General features: G+C 35.7%; 1 protein-coding gene across 1 annotated transcript; it reads left to right on the top strand.

Moving 5' to 3' along the window:
• Positions 1-16593: 16593 nt before the first annotated feature.
• LOC147635227 (major pollen allergen Cor a 1 isoforms 5, 6, 11 and 16-like) lies at positions 16594-18720 on the top strand. Its single transcript, XM_086802143.1, has 3 exons — positions 16594-16796; positions 17084-17182; positions 18283-18720. The coding sequence occupies exons 1-3, from the start codon at positions 16709-16711 to the stop codon at positions 18576-18578; spliced, it is 483 nt and encodes a 160-aa protein (XP_086658269.1). The 5' UTR covers positions 16594-16708; the 3' UTR covers positions 18579-18720.
• The last annotated feature ends 4548 nt before the right edge of the window (positions 18721-23268 follow it).

Raw genomic sequence — 23268 nt, 5'->3', positions numbered from 1 at the left:
ATTGAAACACTGACTACTCTTTCACAAATCAGTTGGACAAGCTCATTGAAACATCGACAACTCTTCCAGTAACTTCAAGGGTCTCTCCTCAATCTTTTTTTGTCTCTTTGATGTTCTTAAATATTTAGATGATAAATTTTAAGAGGTTACATGACCAAAATCTGATCCCAAATGATCATTTTTGAAGATTTCTAACGCAACTAGGCTAACTTAATAGTTCCCATTCATAGGATTATACTTTAAAAATCTCACTTATTTAGAGTCATATTTGAGTTTTAATTGCATAAATAGGTTCCTAAAACAAAAAGAAATTTTTCCATTCAAAAAGATTTTAAAAACTCAACTTACTCTTTTTTACTTATGGTGGTAAACACAAATATTTTTACATAATATCAGTTGTGGGCTCAAGGAGGGACTTACATCCTCTCCCACTTGAAAAATAGAGATGTCTTCGTTCACAAGCCGAGAATAGTCTCTAAGCAAATCCTCCACTTTTTCCCAAGTGGCATCTTCAAGAGGGTAAAACTTCCATTTATTAACTAGACATTCTCTCAAGGTTCTATTCTTGAGAGGCTTCTCCAAAACATCTAAGATTATTTCAGGATCTCATTCCAACGATCCCTAGGTTGGGGAAACAGCTTGCTCATCATCTAAGACATGACTGAGATCTGGCACACATACTGTTTGAGTAAACTAATATGAAATACATTGTGGACTTTTAAATTTGGGGGTAGTAGAAGTTCACATATCTATTTCCCTATCTTCCTTGTGATCTTATATGGTCCATAGTTTCTTGGAGATAGTTTCTTGTACTTTCCTAAGGATAGAGAGCTTCTCTAGGTCGTAAATCTAGTCGTATTTAGAGAAAAATCATGTCTTCTTCTCTGAGTATTTGGCTTGACGTATTTTGATTAGCATATTACTTATGTTTATCTTGGGTAACCTTAATGTCCTTTTGGATGGTCTGCATCTAATGTTCCATCTCATCCAGCATTCATTTAGATAGCTCAACCCTAGTTTTTGGATATGACCAAGTGAATGGTGTGAGGCACTCTTGTCCATAGAGAGCTTTAAAAAAGAGACTCATTCTGATGTTGTTTGTGAGGCAACCCTTGACCTTGATTACTGGATTTGACCAAGTTAATGGTGTGAGACAATCCTTCCCATAAAAAACTTTGAAAAGAGGCTCATTCTTATGTTATTATGAGGTAATCCTTCCCATAAATAGCTTTAAAAAGACACTCATTCTGAAGCTATTGTGAGACAATCATGCCTATAAAGATCTTTGAAAAGGGACTCATTCCGATGTTGTTATGATAGGAAGCATTGTAAGCAAATTCTACCAAGTGTGCAAGTAGTTAATCCCCATCTTTGTGGCTCTCAACCATAGTAAGATCAGAGAATGTCCTCAATTACTTGGTTTACTCTTTCTATTTAGGCCCCTGAATCTCTAGGTGATCAAAAACTAGAAGTGAACTTGGTGTCTCTATCACTTACGATCCTTCTTTAGAACCCATGAAATCTTTTTATCTCATGGAGGAGTTTTGCTTTCTTGTAATTTAAACCTTTACTGTGTACAACTCTTATGAAGGTGAGGAATTTTCCCTTATGATGGAAAAGAACCTTATTTAAACCTTGTGTGCAACTCTTATGAAGTTGAGGATATTTCCCTTATATGAAGTTCTTTTTGAACTTATAATGAAAAAGAACCTTGTTTAAGTTTTTACTTATATAAGTGTGTACAACTTTAAACCTTTACTTATGATGGAAAAGAACCTTATTTAAACCTTGTGTGCAACTCTTATGAAGTTGAGGATATTTCCCTTATATGAAGTTCTTTTTGAACTTATAATGAAAAAGAACCTTGTTTAAGTTTTTACTTATATAAGTGTGTACAACTTTAAACCTTTACTTATATGAGTGTGTGTCACTCATATATGAGCATGTACCACTCTTATGAAGGTGAAGAAATGGTAAGCGGCGCTAGATGAATCCCCTATGAATGCACTTCATGCATGTATTATGAGATTAAGCATTATATAAGCAATACATGACTTATGAGCCTTGGTCAAACACGTATGGCCTTCTTGTATACAAGTTAGTTTCTGAATGAAACACACTCTCCCCCTGTTGTGTGAGTGAGTGTGTAATTGAGTAGTGCTTCTCTACTTTATCATTGGTCTTAATTCTCTACTCATCAATCCTTATGCTTATGTAGCTCTACCACCATAGGTGTGATAGGTGGAGTGTGAACTCTTCCTTGATTCTAGAGGTCAGAAATACGGTCCAAGGCCATGTCAACCTTCCACCACCTTGTGCAAGCCTAATGCAGCTCCGTAGCCTTGTGGTATGATGATGCCACTCCACCCAATCTGGCTTTTGTAAATTTTTAAGCTAGCTAAGATCTCTTCTTTCTTCTCTCTCTCTCTGATGATTCTTCTTTGCATCTAAACTTCTATAAATTTTTCAATATTATTTGCACAATGAGAGAAGCTTTCCCTCTCCCATTGGTCTCACACCACTCCTCTTTCCCTCCCTTTCTTCTCTCACCTCTTTTTAATAATAACTTAGTCCTCACTTTTAATTCACTCTCCCCCAGAGCTCTCTTACTCTACTTCCTTCCATGACTTCACTCCCATTTACTCTCCCATTGGTCTCACACCACTCTTCTTTCCCTCCCTTTCTTCTCTCACCTCTTTTTAATAATAACTTAGTCCTCACTTTTAATTCACTCTCCCCCAGAGCTCTCTTACTCTACTTCCTTCCTTCCATGACTTCACTCCCATTTACTCTAGATTATAACTCAAGAAAGAGAGTTGTTCTTAGAAGATCCTATGCATGCTTGTTTTTTATAGCCATTTATAAAGCTTAAATCTTGATCTAAACACATGTCCACACTAACTCAAATCCCATAAACAAGAGCCCACACAAAAGCTAAATCATTCACACACACATTGGTGCAAGCAATTCATTAAGCAAGTATCATATCAAAGATTAGCAAGATATGTTATTAGGAGGAAAACAAGAAAACAACACAAAGCTTTAAGATGTCCCCCCCTACAAAGTAGCAAATTTGACTCTTATATACAAATAGTTAAAAGATAAGTTTGCTACACTTGCCTAGTGCCCACAACTCACTTATACCTTAATTTACCTCTCTACCCTTTATTCTCTACAAAATAATTAAGCCTAGGCACATCATCGATCTAGTGCCATCATCAGGTTTCTATGATTATAAATTCCTTTTATTTAATGGACCAAGCCAAAATGGCTTTCTATCGTGTAGTCTTGTTTCATATATTTGACGTTTTGGTCGATATAAACACTAGATTTACCTTAGTTGTGTTGGATTGCAATGTGAACTCATCTCAAGCACCCAACCTTTGGTATAATGTGATTCTTAACTTTACTCACCTTGTTAAAGACTCAAATTTTGCCTAAATTTGGCTCATGTGTTGCCCTCATATAAAACACATGTGTGACCTACCTAGGTCCAAATTACTATTTATAAAATTTTATTATTTTTGTTAAGTAATATTATCTTAGTCTTACTAAATTTGGTGGTTAAAAAGATGAATTATCAATATCTCAAGTAAATCATTATTCAACATGTCAACCTCAATTCTATCTTTTTAGGTAGTATGTACCTTGATCTTAAGGTGTGATTTGGCTATATTGTCCTTTGACTAGCCTTTGACCATATTGGCCTAGTAGCCTCTAATGAGTCTTACTAAATTTGGTGGTTAAAAAGACGAATTCTCAATATCTCTTAGATTGTTATTCAGCATGGCCATTGTCAACCTCAACTTTCTCTTTTTAGGTAGTATATACCTTGACCTTAAGGTGTGATTTGACTATATTGTCCTTTGACTAGCCTTTGTTTAGGTTAATAAATCGTTATGGCTAGAACAAGTCACAAGAGGTAAAATGACAAAAGAATTCCAAAATTACATACCATTTGTACATTAAGAGGAACAAGATTTAAACAAAATAATAATAATACAAAAAGAGATAAAACACTTGCAATTTTAAAGGGAGCAATATATGTATCTCCCAACAACAATGATGCCAAAGTTGATCAATGCCTTTAGGTTCGGTAATCCTTGCACCATCAGCAAAAATGGAGCATGTGGTTTACATTGTTGGTTGTGTGCTTGTTTCTCCAAATACCTCTCATGCAAATTATAAGTGTCTCATTCTAGTCCAATGTACTTAAAATCCTCAAAAGAGGATAGAAAAGCCAAAAAGGCAAATCCTTAAAAGAGGATAGAAAATTCTGAAAAGGTAAATGAAAAGAAAAATAAACAAAATCATGAATGATTACAATAAGAGCCATTAATCAATAAGAACAAAGGCGTATTGATCAAGGAGTGTGATTATTTAGGGAGTATCTTATTAGAGATTTTTCCACAAACAAACCAAAAATTAAAGCTTTTTCAACACATTCTCACTTCCTCCATAAAAAAAAGAGCGAGAGAGTGAGACTTAGAGAGAGAGAGAGAGAAAGTGAGGGAGAGAGAGAGAGAGAGAGAGAGAGAGAGAGAGACTTAGAGAGAGAGAGAGAGAGAGAGAGAGAGAGAGATGTCCAAGGTGAGAGAGACAAAGAGAAATAGAGACAAATGCTATATTAATTCTCCATAAGAAATCTATATATATTACACCTATTATGACAGGATACACACAAAACAACAATTCGTTTTTGTGTCTAGTTGAGTGAAACCTCCATAGAGTGACACCTCATAAAGTGAAACCTCATGTCAAAAGAAAGATATATCGGAATTGTTATTCCCTGAATTCTATGCAGCCTTGCTTAAAACCTTACAACCAACATCTCTAAGAGAGGATGAGATCCTTCAAAACCAAACATCCTTGATGCCTCTAAAAGTGAGGAACAAAATGCCTTGTGTTAAGTGCTATCACTACGACCATCCCAATCCTCACTGTGCATACAAGGCACCTGGTCTTCTATACTGCATATATTATTGTAAAACCTTTGACCATGATACTAAAAAGTGTCCCACTTCATCCACAATTGACTCAAAACCTTCATCTCCCATGCAACAAACAGAAACAGTCCAAAGGGTAGAAACTGCTCAGGAAGCAGTTAATCGAACACTCTAGTGTTTCTATTGTCATGGACCTCACAAGGTGGCAGACTACACAGTTTGGAATACTTCCATGCCCATAGTCACTGACACTTTACGACCCATGTGTCTGAATGATGTGGCATTGATCACATGTTCCAAGATTGCCCAAGACGAGTTGGTTCGATGCAACTAGTCTCACAAAATACAACTCTTAACATCTTAAGTGTATAAAACGGGCAATTGTCCACAGTACCCTTGAATGTGCTTACACGCTTACAAGCCAAGGCACGAGAGACAGTAAAAAAGAACGCAAAAGACAATACCTCAACATGGGTTCCAAGGGCGTGAAGTTGCAGAAATAGTTTATGCGTGAACTGGATGGACTTTACAAAAAAATTATTTTTATTTATTTTTTGGCGTGGGCGTGAACCCTTAGGCCGTGAAGTTGCAAAAATGGTTCATGTCGTGAACCGGACTTCACAGAAAAATTAAATTCGTTTTTTTTTTTTGGAGTCTAGTGGGAAATACAAATTTTTCTTTTTGGGGGGGGATATTTTTTGAATTTAAAATTAAAGAGATATGGGCATTTTCCCAAAAAGGTAAGTGGGAATCAAAAAAGTTAACCTTTTTATGATACCCCTTACACCCTTCATAAATGACCCCCAAAATGGACAATTTGACAACTCATGAGCATCTACTCAGTGAATGCTCATTAGGCTTAATGAGTTATGTAAAAAAGTGATTAATAATTAATTCAAGATTAATCCTTTCACTAATCTTTTCCTCTTTTACACTAATCAAGGACTCTAATTAACCACCAATTCCTAATTAATTCACACAATTGAGCACATCATTAGATAGAGCAATGTAATGCTAATCTTTGTGCATCAACAAATGTGTAAATTAATCTAAAATAAGAGATTAATTAGACTCTTAATTGTGGTCTCCTCTTTTAAGATAAAATTAAGCAGAGAGTCAAATTTGTCCAATTGATGAAAAAAATTAATGTAATTAGGTATTTTGATGCATCTAGATTCTCTCAAAACACTCCAAAATACCAATTTTGACTACTCATATGATCAATTTAGACCCCGATTAACACATTTCAGCTTGACCTTTCATTGGCTAAGAATGACCTTTTCACTCTCCAATGCCTTCTCAACTCCCCCTAGAAGGGGGCGCGTAATTTTGTGGCCTTTGGGCTTCCTTTATGCACCATCTACATCCCTTTTACTTTAACCTTAATGCCTATTAACCCATTGCTTTAGGTATTTCCAATTTGAAATCCCCTGATCCTTATTTATATATAAACTTTTTACATATAAATAATCTTTTCCAGTCTTACCCTATAGTGTTTCCTGCTGTGCCAGTCTCATAATAGAGATAGCATTCATTACATAAAGATAGTGGTAATTAGCAAGACTCAAGTTAATTATGTTGCAAGATAGATTAACTTGCACTCATTAAGGAACTTGAGGAATATTCTTGATTTATTTGCTTAAAAATGGGTCTCCTTATATAAGAGTCGAGTACAACTTTTAGGCTCTTACATATGTTGAGATTTGAGGTGACATGAGAGCTACAAAGAATATGATAAGAGTTGAGCGTTTTTCCACATGCAAGAAAAACCCAAAGTGGATTGTACCTTCTCCTATAAAAGAAGCCCATTTTAAGCAATGCAAACATATCACTTGCACTTATCTCAAGTTTCTCTATGTGCCCAAGTTAATCTATCTTGGAGTCTAATTAACTTGGGTGTAATTTAACTAGCACACACTCATCATCATGAGTTCACTTTGCACCTTATATTAATCATGTTAATTATGTTGTGATTAGTGTAGGATTAGCATCTCATTAGGAAGTTGATTGTGATTAGGAGATCTTGATCCATGATTCTCAACATGGTATTTGAGCTTAGGTCTAACTCCCCTAGCTCACATTAGGGCTTGGATCATTAGCAAGTGTTTAGGCTTCTCTCCATTAGATATTATGTTTGATCCATGATTCTCAACATGGTATCCAAGCTTAGGTCTAGCTCTCCTAGCTCACATTAGGGCTTGGATCATTAGCAAGCGTTTAGGCTTCTCTCCATTAGATATTGTGTTTAGAGATTCACTTTTGTGTATGAGTTAGATTTACATCATTAGAGCCCCAAAGCAAATCAGCCAACTACTCAAGTAGCATAGGAGAAATACCTAGGGGCTCTTATAACCTGCAACAGTTTCTCTACAGCTCATAGTAAAATTTTGAGCTCAAAAGCTCACTTCCTAGCTCAGCAAGGAAGCATAGAGAGATGAAAAGCTTGCCATTTGTGGGTGCAACAAAGGGTTGTATAGAAACATAGTGTAGCAAAGAGGGCTGCCAGCCAAAGCAAACTAAAGCAAGGAACCAATAGAGAAAAGCAGTCAACAGAACCAAGCGAAGCCAAGTAACAAAAATAGTAGTAACAAGAACAAAAACAATGCCCCAACAAGGATGACTTGAAGGGAAAATTTGTTAAAGGTGAAAAAGCCGAGGGTGCTACCGAGAAGCTACCAAGATGCTTGGAAAAATAATAATCCAAGGAAGCCAGTTTGCAGAGGAGCATTCATCTTCTCCATTTCTGGAGGGGAGCGCTAGAGACCGACAAGTGAAGCATCTTGTGAAAGCGATGATGCACAACATCTCAACTGGTAGTAAGCTAGTGTACATCACAAGGGGGAAGAAGCGTGACAAGAACTAGAGAGAAGAAGAAGAAGAAGAAGAAGTTTATCGAACAATAGAATTAACGAGTGAGAGATCAGCAAAGAAAGGGGAAAGAGCAGCAGCTGACGCACTATATGGGTAGCATCTGCCACCTGTACGAGTAGCAAGCAGCACGGTAGTAGCGGGCAGTATCATTTTATTTTTTTTTCAAGGGAAAAAAAAAGGCCGAAGGCCACATAAGTTTTTAAAGAGATAAGGTTCCTTTTTTTAAAATCTTTGGTGTACAGGAGCCCTCCTTTAGAGGTGTTCACATGTGTTTGATCATGGGCCTTCACACAATAGTCTGTCAGCATCAAAATCTTTATAACGTTTGTAATTTTCCATCGGCAAATGAGTTCTACGTCGACATGAGCTTTCGAATCCACACCAATGGGCATCAACACCATATTTAACGATTGTATCATTATCTGCGAATTATTTTCATGTAACCCTTGTAAATTTTTTCCGTCAACAAATGGGTAGGCATATGTGAGCGACCATAAGTCAAAAGTGGATGGTAAATGTGGCCAATATGAGGACGTAAGAGGGAGGGCAGGCATATATGAGCAACCATAAGTCAAATGTGGATGTAAAATGCGGCCAATATGAGGACGTAAGAGGGAGTATGAAACTAAAGAGCAAAGTCTTTGTAAAAATATCGCAACCACATAAGTATACGAGTATCTATGTGCAAATCATAAATGGAAAAATGCCTCTAGCTCCAAAACTGTCCTCTAAAAAAAATATTGTATGTCCTACCCTCTGGCATACGATGATGTAGCCAAGGTAGAAGAAATAGCCAAAATTTGTAACCCTACTCTTAGAAGAGACCTCTAGATATCAAAGATAGGTCAAGTCTCTATCAAGGTGGGGAACCTCACTCTTAGAGATGATCTCTATGCCTGGGGTGTTGAGATTTGAGGTGACATGAGAGCTCCATCAGAGCTAGAGAGAATACGATAATAGTTGGGCATTGTCCCACATGCAAGAAAAACCCAAAGTGGATTGTACCTTCTCCTCCTATAAAAGGAACCCATTTTAAACAATGCAAACATATCACTTGCACTTATCTCAAGTTTCTCTATGTGTCCAAGTTAATCTATCTTGGAGTCTAATTAACTTGAGTGAAATTTTATTAGCACACACTCATCATCATGAGTTCACTTAGGTATCATTCACCTTAGATTAATCATGTTAATTGTGTTGCCATTAGTATAGGGTTAGCATCTCATTAGGAAGTTGATTGTTGTTAGGAGATCTTGATCCATGATTGCGGGCTTTGCTACATGGCACCACAATTCTCGGCACCCCCTTGGTGTCATATTGGGTACAATTTTTAGGCTTTCACTCTTCCTCTCTCTCCCCTTGTGCTAGGCTACTTTGACCTTATAGTTATTTTAGGCTACAAATTTCAGCTTGAGTGTATTATATGGCCTCGGAGGCTTATTACAATTTTTTTTTGTAGAGATAAGAAGGGTGAGGAGCACCATAGTTCTTTCTCTAGAAGAGTCTTTCTTTGTCTTCATCTGCAACATCTTTGACCTTGATGTAGTTTGTTTGAGTCTTTTTATAGTAGCAATCTTATTGAGTCTTTTTATGGTAGCAATCTTCTTCTAGGTGACTGACCTTTCCGCGTAAATCACACACAAGCTTTAGTTTCTGTTCGGTATGACATTCCTTCTTTGTGTGACCAAGTTTTCCACAATGATAGCATCTTAAAAGTGAAGCAGTTGATTAATTGTTCCTTTAAAATATCCCACTCTTTGCATAGAGTGCTTGTGCACTTGACTGTAAGGTGAATGTTTCTTTGTCCTTGAATTTTGATTCATGCTCAAGCAAAGATGATTCTATGTCTTGAAGATTAGTGTTAGGTACATTTTTAAGTGTAGCCACAAGTGATTCATATGGTTCTATATCAACACTTTTTAATAATATAACAATAGACTTATCTTCAATAACTTTCTTCAAGGCACTTAGTTGTTGCTTAATACCTTTGAATTTATTGATGTTTTGTGCCATCCTCTCTGTGTCCTTCTTCTCAAGCTTGTAGAATTGAATGAGGAGGTTATCTTGGAGCTCTTTGAGATGGTGCCAAAAATCTTGTCAAGCTCTCGCCATGCCAATTCAGCATCCTTGATGTTGACAATGTGACTATTCACATCATCATTGAGGTTTTAGCTATAAGGTCCAATGTTTTATTGTGTGTTTTCAACTAAGGGCGCCCCTGTTGGCACAAAACTAAGCAACCTCATCTTGTAACCATCCATATCATACATTTAGGTTTTAGATGATTATCCCGCTAGAAAAAATACTTAACATAAAAAATATGAAGCAAGCTAAGTATAACATTGCTATTTTTTAAAAGGGAAATTTAATTAATCGTAGAGAAGGTCTTGGTGCTAGCTAGAACATATTGGATTACAATTTCTTATGAAATAAACCATTGAGAAAATAAACATTGCTATTTTTTAAAAGGGAAATTTTATGGAAATTTAATTAATCATAGAGAAGGTCTTGGTGCTAGCTAGAACATATTGGATTACAATTTCTTATGAAATAAACCATTGAAGTAAATATGTTAATTTTAAGGATGAAAATGTAAAGTATAGAGAAGAATCATTATATATACTTGGGGAGATGATTTTGATAAAATGAACCATTGAAGTAAATGTGCCAATTTTAAGGATGAAAATTTAAAGTATGAAGAAGAATCATTATATAAGCAGTTTTGGGTATAATATTATTTGAGTAAAAAATGTGATGCCATATATATCTATAGATGCTGTGTAGTTACATACATATATAATGCATATATATGTATAATGTAGTTATACATATATATAATACATATACACGTATAATGTTGTGTAGTTATACATATATATAATGCATACACATGTATAATGTAGTTATAAGTATATATTTTACAAATACATATATAATGTAGTTATGCATATGTGTGTGTGTGTGTGTGTGTGTGTGTGTGTGTGTGTGTGATAATGTAGTTATGCATATATATAATGTGTGTGTGTGTGTGTGTGTGTGTGTGAGATCAGTTTTTAAAGAGATAAGGTTTCTTTTTTTAAATCTTTGGTGTAAAGGAGCCCTCCTTTAGAGGTGTTCACATGTGTTTGATCATGGGCCTTCACACAATAGTCTGTCAGCATCAAAATCTTTATAACGCTTGTAATTTTCCATCGGCAAATGAGTTCTACATCGACATGCGCTTTCGAATCCACACCAATGGGCATCAACACCATATTTAATGATTGTATCATTATCGGCAAATTATTTTCATGTAACCCTGGTAATTTTTTTCCGTCAACAAATGGGTAGGCATATGTGAGCGACCATAAGTCAAAAGTGGATGTAAAATGTGGCCAATATGAGGACGTTCTAAGAGGGAGGGCAAGCATATATGAGCAACCATAAGTCAAATGCGGATGTAAAATGCGGCCAATATGAGGACATAAGAGAGAGTATGAAACTAAAGAGCAAAGTCTTTGTAAAAATGTCGCAACCACATAAGTATACGAGTATCTGTGTGCAAATCATAAATGGAAAAATGCCTCTAGCTCCAAAACTGTCATCTAAAAAAAATATTGTATGTCCTACCCTCTGGCACTGATGATGTAGCCAAGGTAGAAGAAATAGCCAAAATTTGTAACCCTACTCTTAGAAGAGACCTCTAGATATCAAAGATAGGTCAAGTCTCTATCAAGGTGGGGAACCTCACTCTTAGCGATGATCTCTATGCCTTAAAGATAGGTCAAGTCACCATCAAGGGGGGGGTGTTGAGATTTGAGGTGACATGAGAGCTCCATCAGAGCTAGAGAGGATATGATAATAGCTGGGCATTGTCCCACATGCAAGAAAAACCCAAAGTGGATTGTACCTTCTCCTATAAAAGGAGCCCATTTAAAACAATGCAAACATTACACTTGCACTTATCTCAAGTTTCTCTATGTGTCCAAGTTAATCTATCTTGGAGTCTAATTAACTTGAGTGAAATTTCATTAGCACACACTCATCATCATGAGTTCACTTAGGTATCATTCACCTTAGATTAATCATGTTAATTGTGTTGCCATTAGTATAGAGTTAGCATCTCATTAGGAAGTTGATTGTTGGGAGATCTTGATCCATGATTCTCAACAGCATATGGGATAGTTATGCGCTTTGCTACATGGCACCACAATTCTCGGCACCCCCTTGGTGTCATATTGGGTACAATTTTTAGGCTTTCACTCTTCCTCTCTCTCCCCTTGTGCTAGGCTACTTTGACCTTATAGTTATTTTAGGCTACAAATTTCAACTTGAGTGTATTATATGGCTTGAGAGGCTTATTACAAATTTTTTTTTGTAGAGATAAGAAGGGTGAGGAGCACCATGGTTCTTTCTCTAGAAGAGTCTTTCTTTGTCTTCATCTGCAACATCTTTGACCTTGATGTAGTTTGTTTGAGTCTTTTTACAGTAGCAATCTTATTCTAGGTGACCAACTTGAGTAGCTTGCTTGAGTCTTTTTATGGTAGCAATCTTCTTCTAGGTGACTGGCCTTTCCGCGTAAATCACACACAAGCTTTAGTTTCTGTTCGGTATGAAATTCCTTCTTTGTGTGACCAAGTTTTCCACAATGATAGCATCTTAAAAGTGAAGCAGTTGATTAATTGTTCCTTTAAAATATCCCACTCTTTGCATAGAGTGCTTGTGCACTTGACTTTCTTTGTCCTTGAATTTTGATTCATGCTCAAGCAAAGATGATTCTATGCCTTGAAGATTAGTGTTAGGTACATTTTTAAGCGTAGCCACAAGTGATTCATATGGTTCTATATCAACACTTTTTAATAATATAACAATAGACTTATCTTCAATAACTTTCTTCAAGGCACTTAGTTGTTGCTTAATACCTTTGAATTTATTGATGTTTTGTGCCATCCTCTCTGTGTCCTTCTTCTCAAGCTTGTAGAATTGCCCCATGCCAATTTAGCATCCTTGATGTTGACAATGTGACTATTCACATCATCATTGAGGTTTTAGCTATAAGGTCCAATGTTTTACTGCCAACTAAGGGTGCCCCTGATGTGACACAAAACTAAGCAACCTCATCTTGTAACCATCCATATCATACATTTAGGTTTTAGATGATCATCCCGCTAGAAAAAATACTTAACATAAAAAATATGAAGCAAGTTAAGTATAACATTGCTATTTTTTAAAAGGAAAATTTTATGAAAATTTAATTAATCATAGAGAAGGTCTTGGTGCTAGCTAGCACATATCGGATTACAATAAACCATTGAGAAAATAAACCATTGAAGTAAATATGTTACTTTTAAGGATGAAAATGTAAAGTATAGAGAAGAATCATTATATATACTTGGGGAGATGATTTTGATAAAATGAACCATTGAAGTAAATGTGCCAATTTTAAGGATGAAAATTTAAACTATGGAGAAGAATCATTATATAAGCAATTTTGGGTATAATATTGTTTAAGTAAAAAATGTGATGGGCACCATATATATCTATAGATGCTATGTAGTTACATACATATATAATGCATATATATGTATAATGTAGTTATACATATACACGTATAATGTTGTTATACATATACACGTATAATGTTGTGTAGTTATACATATATATAATGCATACATATGTATAATGTAGTTATAAGTATATATTTTGCAAATACATATATAATGTAGTTATGCATATATATAATGTGTGTGTGTGTGTGTGTGTGTGTGTGTGTGTGTGTGTGTGATGTTATGTAATTATCAAAAGAAGATTAGGTGAATCTGAGTATACAATTATGGGGTAAATATTAGAAAGATTGTAAGAAATCATATACGTATATATGATGTGTATGTATATAAGAAAACATTTTTTAAAAAAAAGGTACAATTAAATGTACAACCTCATAGAGCAACCTATGGGCCTTGGGAGAGTTGGAACATCTCTGTGCATTGGTCACAACAGCAATATGTTTATGTTTACGACCACCATAGAAATTGAAGCTAGAGGGATTCATAGGTGTTGAGGCAAACCTAGGTGTTTGGTTAGGGTTGAGGTGCCAAGAGGTGGTGTAATGGAGAGACGTTGAAATTATTATGAGGAGAGGTGCAATGGAGAGAGATTGAAAGTATTATGAGGAGAGATGCAATGGCAAGAGGGTGAGTTTTTTTAATTAGACTAGTTCTTTTTACTTAATTGTTGTGATAGCTTTCTAAATAATTATCAATCTAACAGATTTCAATGCACCAACCTATAGGTTTTCAACTTGTTAGCATTTTAATACGTTTTCAACTTGTTAGCATTCTAATTTTAGTTTTACAAAAGGTGGTAATTTTAGTTTCTCTTAAATACAACTCAAAGAAAATGCTTACTTAATTTTTATCCCCTTGTGGAAACGATGAAAATTTCTATTTTGAAATCAATCGATGGATAAATACAAAATGTTAAAAAATTAATACTTTCAACCAGCTAATTTACTTTGAGAATCTATGAGTGAGGTTATAAATATAAGCTATTTAACGATTTATATACCAACATTTTTCACAATTTTTGATGAGCATGACCCAATGTGTTTTCCCCATGTTAAATAACTAATCATGTCAAAGCCCTTTCTCTAATTATCATGATTATGACTTTAGGAATCTACACTTTGAGCTTAAATTGGATTTTCCTTATCACGGGCATGTATCTTAGACATTGGGAGTATATAAGAGCCTTTTGCTTAATAATCTTTAAAAAATTATCAAGTATTATGACATGGATGTTTGTTATTTTACTTTGCTTATCCTTTTTTCACATGTGCGTGGATAGCTTCTCTAACTACGTTTTTTCAAGATCTATAAATTTTCACTTCAACATCTAAGACCATGTGCATGAATTGTGATTTTTTTCAACCCCAAGTATGGGAAATTTTGCATTGATATACTATTTTTTTTGTAACAGAATAGAAAGTTTTGATCAATGGCCTATATATACAAAAAAGTCAACAATGTGGATCATGCTTATATGGCTTACAATGGTACAAAGATCTAGAACATTTAATAACATGCAAATAATATACATACTTGAACATCATAGAGGCAATCATTAAGAAATTACTTGTATGCAACATCTAGTGATTATCACATTATAAACAAGATTGAGCCTCTTACTTCCTTCTTTCCTTTGCACACAAATAGAGGCAATCATTAAGAAATTACTTGTATGCAACATCTAGTGATTATCACATTATAAACAAGATTGAGCCTCTTACTTATCTCATAGAGGTGCTCCCTCAGATACAATGGCTCGCCTCGTATGGACTGACTTTCCTACAGGTTTACAGGTTGTTGATGTAGATACCGATGGGTGTCCCTCATGGAATCAAGTTTCTTCATCATTAATACGTGCCACACTCAGTTTTGTTGGTTTGTTTGTGGGGCTGATGAGGGTTGGTTTGTGTGTTTGAGTCTAATGGACAATGTCTGTTCATGTGGAATTAAGTTATTTGTATGAGAATGGAGAACGGGTAAGTCATAATCTCTCAAATATTTCCCTTTATGTATACATGTTATGTGGTATGGATATCCAAACATAATGTTTTCTCGTTATGGTAGGTGGATACATTGGCGCTTTCTTTCCTTTGCACACAAATAGGGAAACGTGATTGCTCATTGTCTTCTAAGCATTTCTACAAACACGATTGTTCATTGTCTTATGAGCATGAGACAATAGCATTTCTACAAACATGTGAGTTTCTTAGATAAATCACTTTCTAGGGCCTTATAAAGATAAAAGTTTAGCTTCCATGTTCAAGTCAAAAGGATTTACTTTATTGTGTTCGAGAATATTTTGGCTATCTTGTCCTCCTAGAACATGTTTCTTACTTTGAACATTTTTTAAAGCTTGCTTGGGGAGCCTTCAACATTTTGAGTGGAAGAAATGATAACTACCACCATGTACGTCTCTAGAATAATCCTTGATGTAAGAAATAGCATGTGAATTATTTTTTTAGGAGTACTTAAATAATGATGCATCGTACCGTATAGGCTTTGAGTGCAATCTTGAATTATTGGTTGATTGCAGTGCATGTTCTTTGTTTATGTTAGCTTGTGCTAAAGGCAAAGACAATGATGGATAATGGGCCTAGAAGTTGAGAAAAGGAAAGTTCCACCTATCTTAAAAGTGTGTTTTGTATGCATGATGTTAACATGCGCTTTGGCCATGATGTTGTTCCCGTGTGCTTTGGCCCCTTGGTTTGCTTATAGAGCTTCATATATCATTGAGGCCATGGATGTAGATTGCCTTAATTTTTCAACTCGAGCATCGTGATCACTATGAACAAGATGTATTTTACAAGGAAATTCACCCTTTTTCAAATGTACAGGACAATGATTTATGTGGGTCCTATTACAATCTATGATTAGAGTAGCAATAAAGAGAACAAGTATGGTATAACTGGCAATATTTCTATGTACTCTCCTACATAATTAGAGTAGCGATAAAGAAAACAAGCATGGTATAATTGGCGATATTTCTATTTACTCTCCTACATAATACTAGCCAATGGGATGATATGGGATTTCTATGTACTCTCCTACATAATTAGAGTAGCAATAAAGAAAACAAGCATGGTATAATTGGTAATAATTCTATTTACTCTCCTACATAATACTAGTCAATGGGATGATATGGGCAATCTCTTGAGAACACATGATTGATTGTGAGATGCTTTGCTCTCTCTCTCTCTCTCTCTCTCTCTCTCTCTCTCTCTCTGTCTATAAGAGGGCTAGAGCTTGATGCTTGAGTATATGGTTATCTTTTTGAAATTAGTGTTGCCTTTGAATCATCTTGCTCTTGAACAACAATCTTAGAGCGTGTTAGATAATGTGTCATTGATGGGTAACACTACCTTTGCTGTGGAAGTAGAAGCGCAGGTTGATCCCACGCGCATGTGGTATGCGTGTGCCAAAGACTCGCACCAATGTAAGAGTTAATTAGAGTAAACAATAACGATAATTAGAGTATTAATACAGTCACGATAAGAAGAAGCCCTCCCTGCGATGATGAAGTTGACAATTAGTTCGCGCTCTTTATCTACACGGACTGTTTGTTGACATGATATTATCATTTTGATTAATCTGATCAGCTCTTAGTTATCCAATCTTATGCTTTACAACCAACGCAGAAATGCGGATTATCGACGTTATTTCGTCATGCTGTGCATCATTAATCCACAATTAAGGAGTTTTTTTTAATTAAAATTTTCGCAGGCTTGCCGAAAATTCTTCCTGATTACTTTGCCAGCATTGAGTACGTAGGAGGCTGCGGCTTTGGTAAGGGCAGTGTTCGTGAGGTCAATTATGGAGAAGGTGAATAAAACGTTAAGTCATCTTTTCTCCTTTGTAGAGTAATAATTTGACAATAATCTCTACTTGTTAATTTACCAAGTTGGCTAATGGAGGGAAATCCCCCCCCCCCTCCTTGCTTTGAGTTTTTACTTTCATTTGCACTCATCATCATTAAGAGAGCTCTCATGATCAAGCCTCACTATCTATTTACAAGCAAGATTTCTACACCTTGTGCTTGTCCCTTAGGCCATACTTTGGCCTTGGTGGGGATGTAATTACACACAAACGTGTGCTCGTGCACGCAAACACTTTTGTGCATGCACACACGTTAAATGTGTGTGTGCATTCTTATAATTGTCTCTTAGGTCATACATAGACCTAGATGTTACACACAAATGTGTGCTCATGTGTGCACTTTTGTGCATGCACACTTGTTAAATGTGTATCTGCATGCATATAATTATCTCTTCAGTCATATGTCGCTCAATAAATGTTACACACACACACACACGCACACACATGCACGCACACGTGAGTGCCTACAATTTTCTGCACACATACATTGAAAGTGTGTAAGTATGTTTATGCACATGCATGTGCACACATGCGTTCTTGCATGCATGTATGTGTGTCGTCTCATGTATATCTTGTGTGTGTGTGTGTGTGTGTGTGCATGCATGTGCGTGTGTTCACACATGCACATGCATTTATACAAACCTACATAATATGCATATCTACAAGTGTGCAAGTTGTGTAGATATGTATGTTACACGTATGTATTTATATCCATACTTGTGTACATACGTACATATGTATGTATAGCTAGAGAGAGAGAGAGAGAGAGAGAGAGAGAGAGAGAGAGAGAGAGAGAGAGAGAGAGAAGGAGGGGTTTTTATAACAAAACCATGTGAGACATATTACTTCACATGACACTCCTCATTTAAAAAAAACCCATCTATAAGATCGTATTTAGACCATTACATATAGCATTCATAGGTTAAATAAATTTGGCTCTCAAACTAACTTAAATGATATTTCATGAACACAAAAATAACAAACTCATATTAGATTTTGAGAGCTTACCTTTTAATCCTAATAAAATGGCTTGTTTTGTGCTTCAGCTTTATTGTACAAGTCTTCCACACAAACCATTGTGGAGCTAGATGAGAAGAACTACTATGTAAAAATCAAAGTTTCTGAAAGTGGGGTGCTAGACAAGCTCTTCCATCACCATGTTCATGCATTCAATATTGTACCAGGACCACACAACAACTCATGCTATATACGGTGGTGCATAGAGCATGATGCCATTGGAAGTCGCAAGTTTCATGAGACCTTCAAGCATTCCGTTATCCCCATGATCAAGCTAATTGAGAAATACTTGATAAGCCATGATGACTATATGACTAAAAGATGATGACATGTTGATAAATCTTCACAAGCATTAGTTTTTATGATATGTTTGAAACTTAAAATCTGTTATTTCATATTCTTCTAAGGTCTAACATCTCTTTGGCCTTTGATATGTACAAATAAATAAAACTTGGTTTCCTTTAAGACCTGAGTGTTTTACTTGGATGATTAGGTCTTAGGCCTTTAATCATATGAATGTAGTTTTAATGGGATGATTTTACTGATGGATAAATGATGTAGTGATAATGATATATAAAAGTATTATCCAATGACTTCATTTTATAGCATTGTCCATGCCTTGATTTCAAAGGCTATGGAGGTTGTTCTTTTCCTTTCACTTCCACTATTGTGCTAAAGAGAGAGGCATAGCTAAGATTATAAAGGAAAGACCATAACAAAGATATATTTTAAAATTTATAATATGTAAAAAATATATTGGTTGTTAGTTATTAAGTACTAATGTTAGTAAATAAAAAACATCTTGGTTAGGTAAATGTCATGATCCATTCGCGCTACTGTTCATTTAGCGTTTTTTAATCCAATACATGATTTTTTCGTTCCTTTCTCTACATTAATAGTCTTATATGTAGCTCAATTAACTAGTAAGGCCACGTGAAATCCCTATGACATCACTTTAGTTTTGTATAAACTATGATATCTGTAGAAGAAAAAGGAAGGCCCAGTAAGCCATCTTAAATTCATGTGCTTTTCTACACTTACTCATTTTAAACTCTCAATTATTTATCCCTATTTGGTATTAATAAAGTCTTACTCGAGTATATGTAGCCATTTATATGGTAGTGGTGATGTGTGGACAGGCTAATAATGGATCGAGGCACGTTTTTCCTCTTTAGGAGGTTTTTTTCCACAAGTGTATGTATGCACTCTTATGAGTGTGTGTAAGTGACCTTATCACAAAATATCAATCATTTATCCTTATTTAGTATTAATAAAGTCTTACTCAAGTATTTGTAGCCATTTATATGGTAGTGATGTGTGAAAGTAGACTAATAATGGATTGGGGCACTTAATTTCTCTTTAGGAGGTTTTTTCCCCGATCGCATGTATGTACTCTTATGTGAGTAAGTCCTTCCCTCATTCTTGCGAATGAAAAAGCGCGAATTATTCTTCTTCTTCCGTTGATTGATTAAAACTGACCTTATCATATCACTTCACTTATACTATACTCATTCTCATCAATCTACTTTGAGTGTCGTGCTTCCATATTTCTCTCCTTGTTGGACTCTCCAGGTCCACTAAGAACCTGTGATTTCTGCTCTACATGTGGTGCAACATCAGTACTTCTTACATCCATTATCACCATCCAAAGTATCTATGCTATCCTATGCTGGTGAGATAGGGTGTGCCTCAATGCCAATAACAATATTCTAAAGCCTTTTGGCAACCAATACATGGTGCATCATATAGGACCACAAAGGGTAGTTGGTCTTGTCAAGCTTATCCTTAATAAAGCATCCCAAATACATCAGTGCCTATTATTTCAACCTACAAATAATGAATATTTGACACAAAATGCAAATATTCCATTAACTTGTAAGTACTTAATGCAGCCCAATGGCTATACTATTGATCACTAAGACAACGATGAGACCTGCAAAATATATGAGAAATGGTATAGAGCATAGAAATGTTACTAGGGCAAGGACATAAAAATCAATGATAAAGATGACGATGAATGCTGAGACAAAGTTATTGATGAATGAGCTCGAAGATGTGATGTTGATGAGGATGGAGAAGCACTTATAAAATATGCACACAATGTCTGCATACCAAATTTATGCTATTGCATTGTAAAAAACCTAAAATCAAACAAAGACAGTTCGAACTCACACTCACTTGCATTTTTGCGTAAACTTTACAGCATGCAAACAGGACTTGAAATGTGACTCTAAAACATATCGAAAGTTGTAAAACTCTATTAAATTTTAACTTTGTTAACAACATACTCTAGGGTATAACTTCTTGATGTAAGAGGATAGCTCAATCTGAGATAATCAGAAAAGCAAATCAAGGAGGTGATGACGAGAGGAACCATAGAGGTGAGAGCCAAGAGAACCTATTATGATACCAATTATTAGAGTGGAGATAAAGGTAACGACAATAATCATTGGAGTGGAGATGAAGGTAACAACAATCATTGGAGTGGAGATGAAGGTAACAACACACACATTGCTATAGCAACATATTAATGAGAGTGAGTGAAGTACAAGTGAAGTGATATAATAAGATTCCTTACATACTCTTAAGAGTGTGTACACATATGTACACACTCATAATCTTGAGTGTGTACAAATGTTGGGAAAAAAATCTCCTAAGGAGGGAAAAGTTTGGACTATTATTAGCCTACGTCCACACATCACTACCATATAAACGGCTACACAGTACACATGTGAGTATTCTAGCTCTCAAATAAAATCTTACTTTGTTGGCTTTGCTTAATTTTATGGTATTATTAGCTTACATCCACACATCACTGCCATATTAAAGAATGGTTACATGTGTGAGTATTCTAGCTCTCAAATGAGCCCTTACTTTGTTGGTTTTGCTTAAGTTTATGGTATTCACTTTAGATTTGAGGTTTATGTGAGTAATATAAGCTTACATAAGTTTCCCTTGAGTAACGGAGAAAGCTCTTGTCTAAAGCTGCCTTCACCTCATGCATTTTAAACATGCGAGTATTCTAGCTCTCAAATGAGCCCTTACTTTGTTGGTTTTGCTTAAGTTTATGGTATTCACTTTAGATTTGAGGTTTATGTGAGTAATATAAGCTTACATAAGTTTCTCTTGAGTAATGGAGAAAGTTCTTGTCTGAAGATGCCTTCACCTCCTCATGCATTTTAACATTCAAAGTAAACATCCTACCATTTTTATTACCCTTTGCAACTAAGCGACATTGATTTTTGAAGTCTTCTATGAAACATCCTTGAGGATTAAACCTCATTTGTAGACCTTGCTCAACCATCCGTCCATAAAAACCAAGTTCTTTGTAATATTTGAAATATGAAGTATATCTAAAAATGTGCATTAATTTTCAGTTCTGCATAGACAATGGCACTTTACCAACATGCACAATGGGATGCATAGCATCGTTATCTATTTCTACATAACTCGATTTTTCCATTTTTTACATGTCTCTAAACTACTCACCATTTGACTGGTCATGTGGTTAGAGGTGTCAAAATCCACACACCAAACATCTCTAGATCCTAACACATCTCCTATTGTGGAACTAAACATATGCTACATCATAAACAATTGCTCACTTCTATTATCACCACCCTGTTTACTTGATGATACATAGTTACCATGCTTCTTCACCTTTCCACTTTAATATCATTCTACTTTTTATAGAAATCCTTTGCCATGTGCCCTAGTTTACCACAGTAATAACACTCTTTGTTATTTGCATTCTGATTTCTTTACCAACAACCACCTCAGCCCCTCTGGCTCCCCTTGCCTCTAGAGTGGTCTCTTCCACCTATTTGTACATTTGAATCGTGTTGTTATTGTTTTCATTTTTGTTTCTAAAATGACCTCCACCTCGGTCTCTAGATGATGATCTCCCTATGCCTCTACCTGTATTTGAGTAGAAGGCCTCTAGATGATGATCTCCCTATGCCTCTACCTGTATTTGAGTAGAAGGCCTCTAGATGATGATCTCCCTATGCCTCTACCTGTATTTAAGTAGAAGGCCTGCTCATTTAAATTTCTAGAGGTTGACCTCCCCCAATATTCATCTCCTCTCGAACTCTAATGGAGCCTAAAACACACCTAAAATCGTGTTGAAACCTGCAAAAACTTAGCTAACTATGTTAATTGCACATAATATGGTCTTCTTTCTTCAACCACTAGGAGGATGCCTCAATAATTTGAGACAATGACTTCCCTATCCCTACTACTTTGTAGCTTTACCAAAGGTGTTGCTTCAAAATCAAAGAGGGAAAGAGATGGAAACACTCTTATCCATGTATTACTTCCTTTCTTGCCTTGTTCTTGCCTCCTTAGCTCTCACACAAAATGGAGCTCTGATACCATAAAAAGAATGTGGGGGGTAGAGGGAGAGCTTGAGTTCCTTGCAAGAAAACACACACACACACACACACACACACACACACACACACACAAGAGAGAGAGAAAGACACAAGAGAGATATGGATGGCTGAATTTTCTTCTATCTTCTTCTCTTCTCTACAACCATTAATATAATGAGATAAGAGTATGTACTATAAGGGAAAGTGCTCTCCTACTATGATATAATGGTCGGTTCATAGCGTGTGAACCCAACTACATGAGCTGGTGCTATAACTATGCCATAACTCTACTACTCCAAAGTGGCTATCACACAGTCTATCATCCACATCACTGGCAGCATCCATTGGTGGCATGTCACCAACCATGCTAGTGGCAAAAGTGTGGAATCTATTACCCAAGAGAGTCATTAATGTCCATAGCACTAGTTGAGCTTGATATTTTAACATGGTCAAGTTCAGGTGCTAGGGTTTCAAGCTCCATGGGTTTAGGTGGTAAAGGTTCCATTTCTAGCACTTCTCTTACAAGTAGTGTGAATTTACTCAACGGTGATAGTTTGTATTGATTGGTCAATAGAGTATTGAGAACTAGTTACTTATCCAATTACCACCCAAAATTATCTCATCAAGTTCATCATAGGAGGA

This window comes from Cibotium barometz, chromosome 9 (assembly GCF_041138505.1).
Source record: "Cibotium barometz isolate CiBa-2024 chromosome 9, ASM4113850v1, whole genome shotgun sequence".
NCBI lineage: Eukaryota > Viridiplantae > Streptophyta > Polypodiopsida > Cyatheales > Cibotiaceae > Cibotium > Cibotium barometz.
Note: the sequence above shows the minus strand (reverse complement) of the source record. Positions and strands in the feature narration are given on the sequence as shown.

Bases quoted from the DNA above. Each gene is read 5' to 3' on its own strand.
- LOC147635227 (XM_086802143.1), top strand. From the start codon at position 16,709: ATGGGTAACACTACCTTTGCTGTGGAAGTAGAAGCGCAGGTTGATCCC. The intron at 16,797-17,083 runs GTAAGAGTTAAT...AAATTTTCGCAG, and splicing joins TGCCAAAGACTCGCACCAAT to GCTTGCCGAAAATTCTTCCT. The intron at 17,183-18,282 runs GTGAATAAAACG...TTTGTGCTTCAG, and splicing joins TGAGGTCAATTATGGAGAAG to CTTTATTGTACAAGTCTTCC.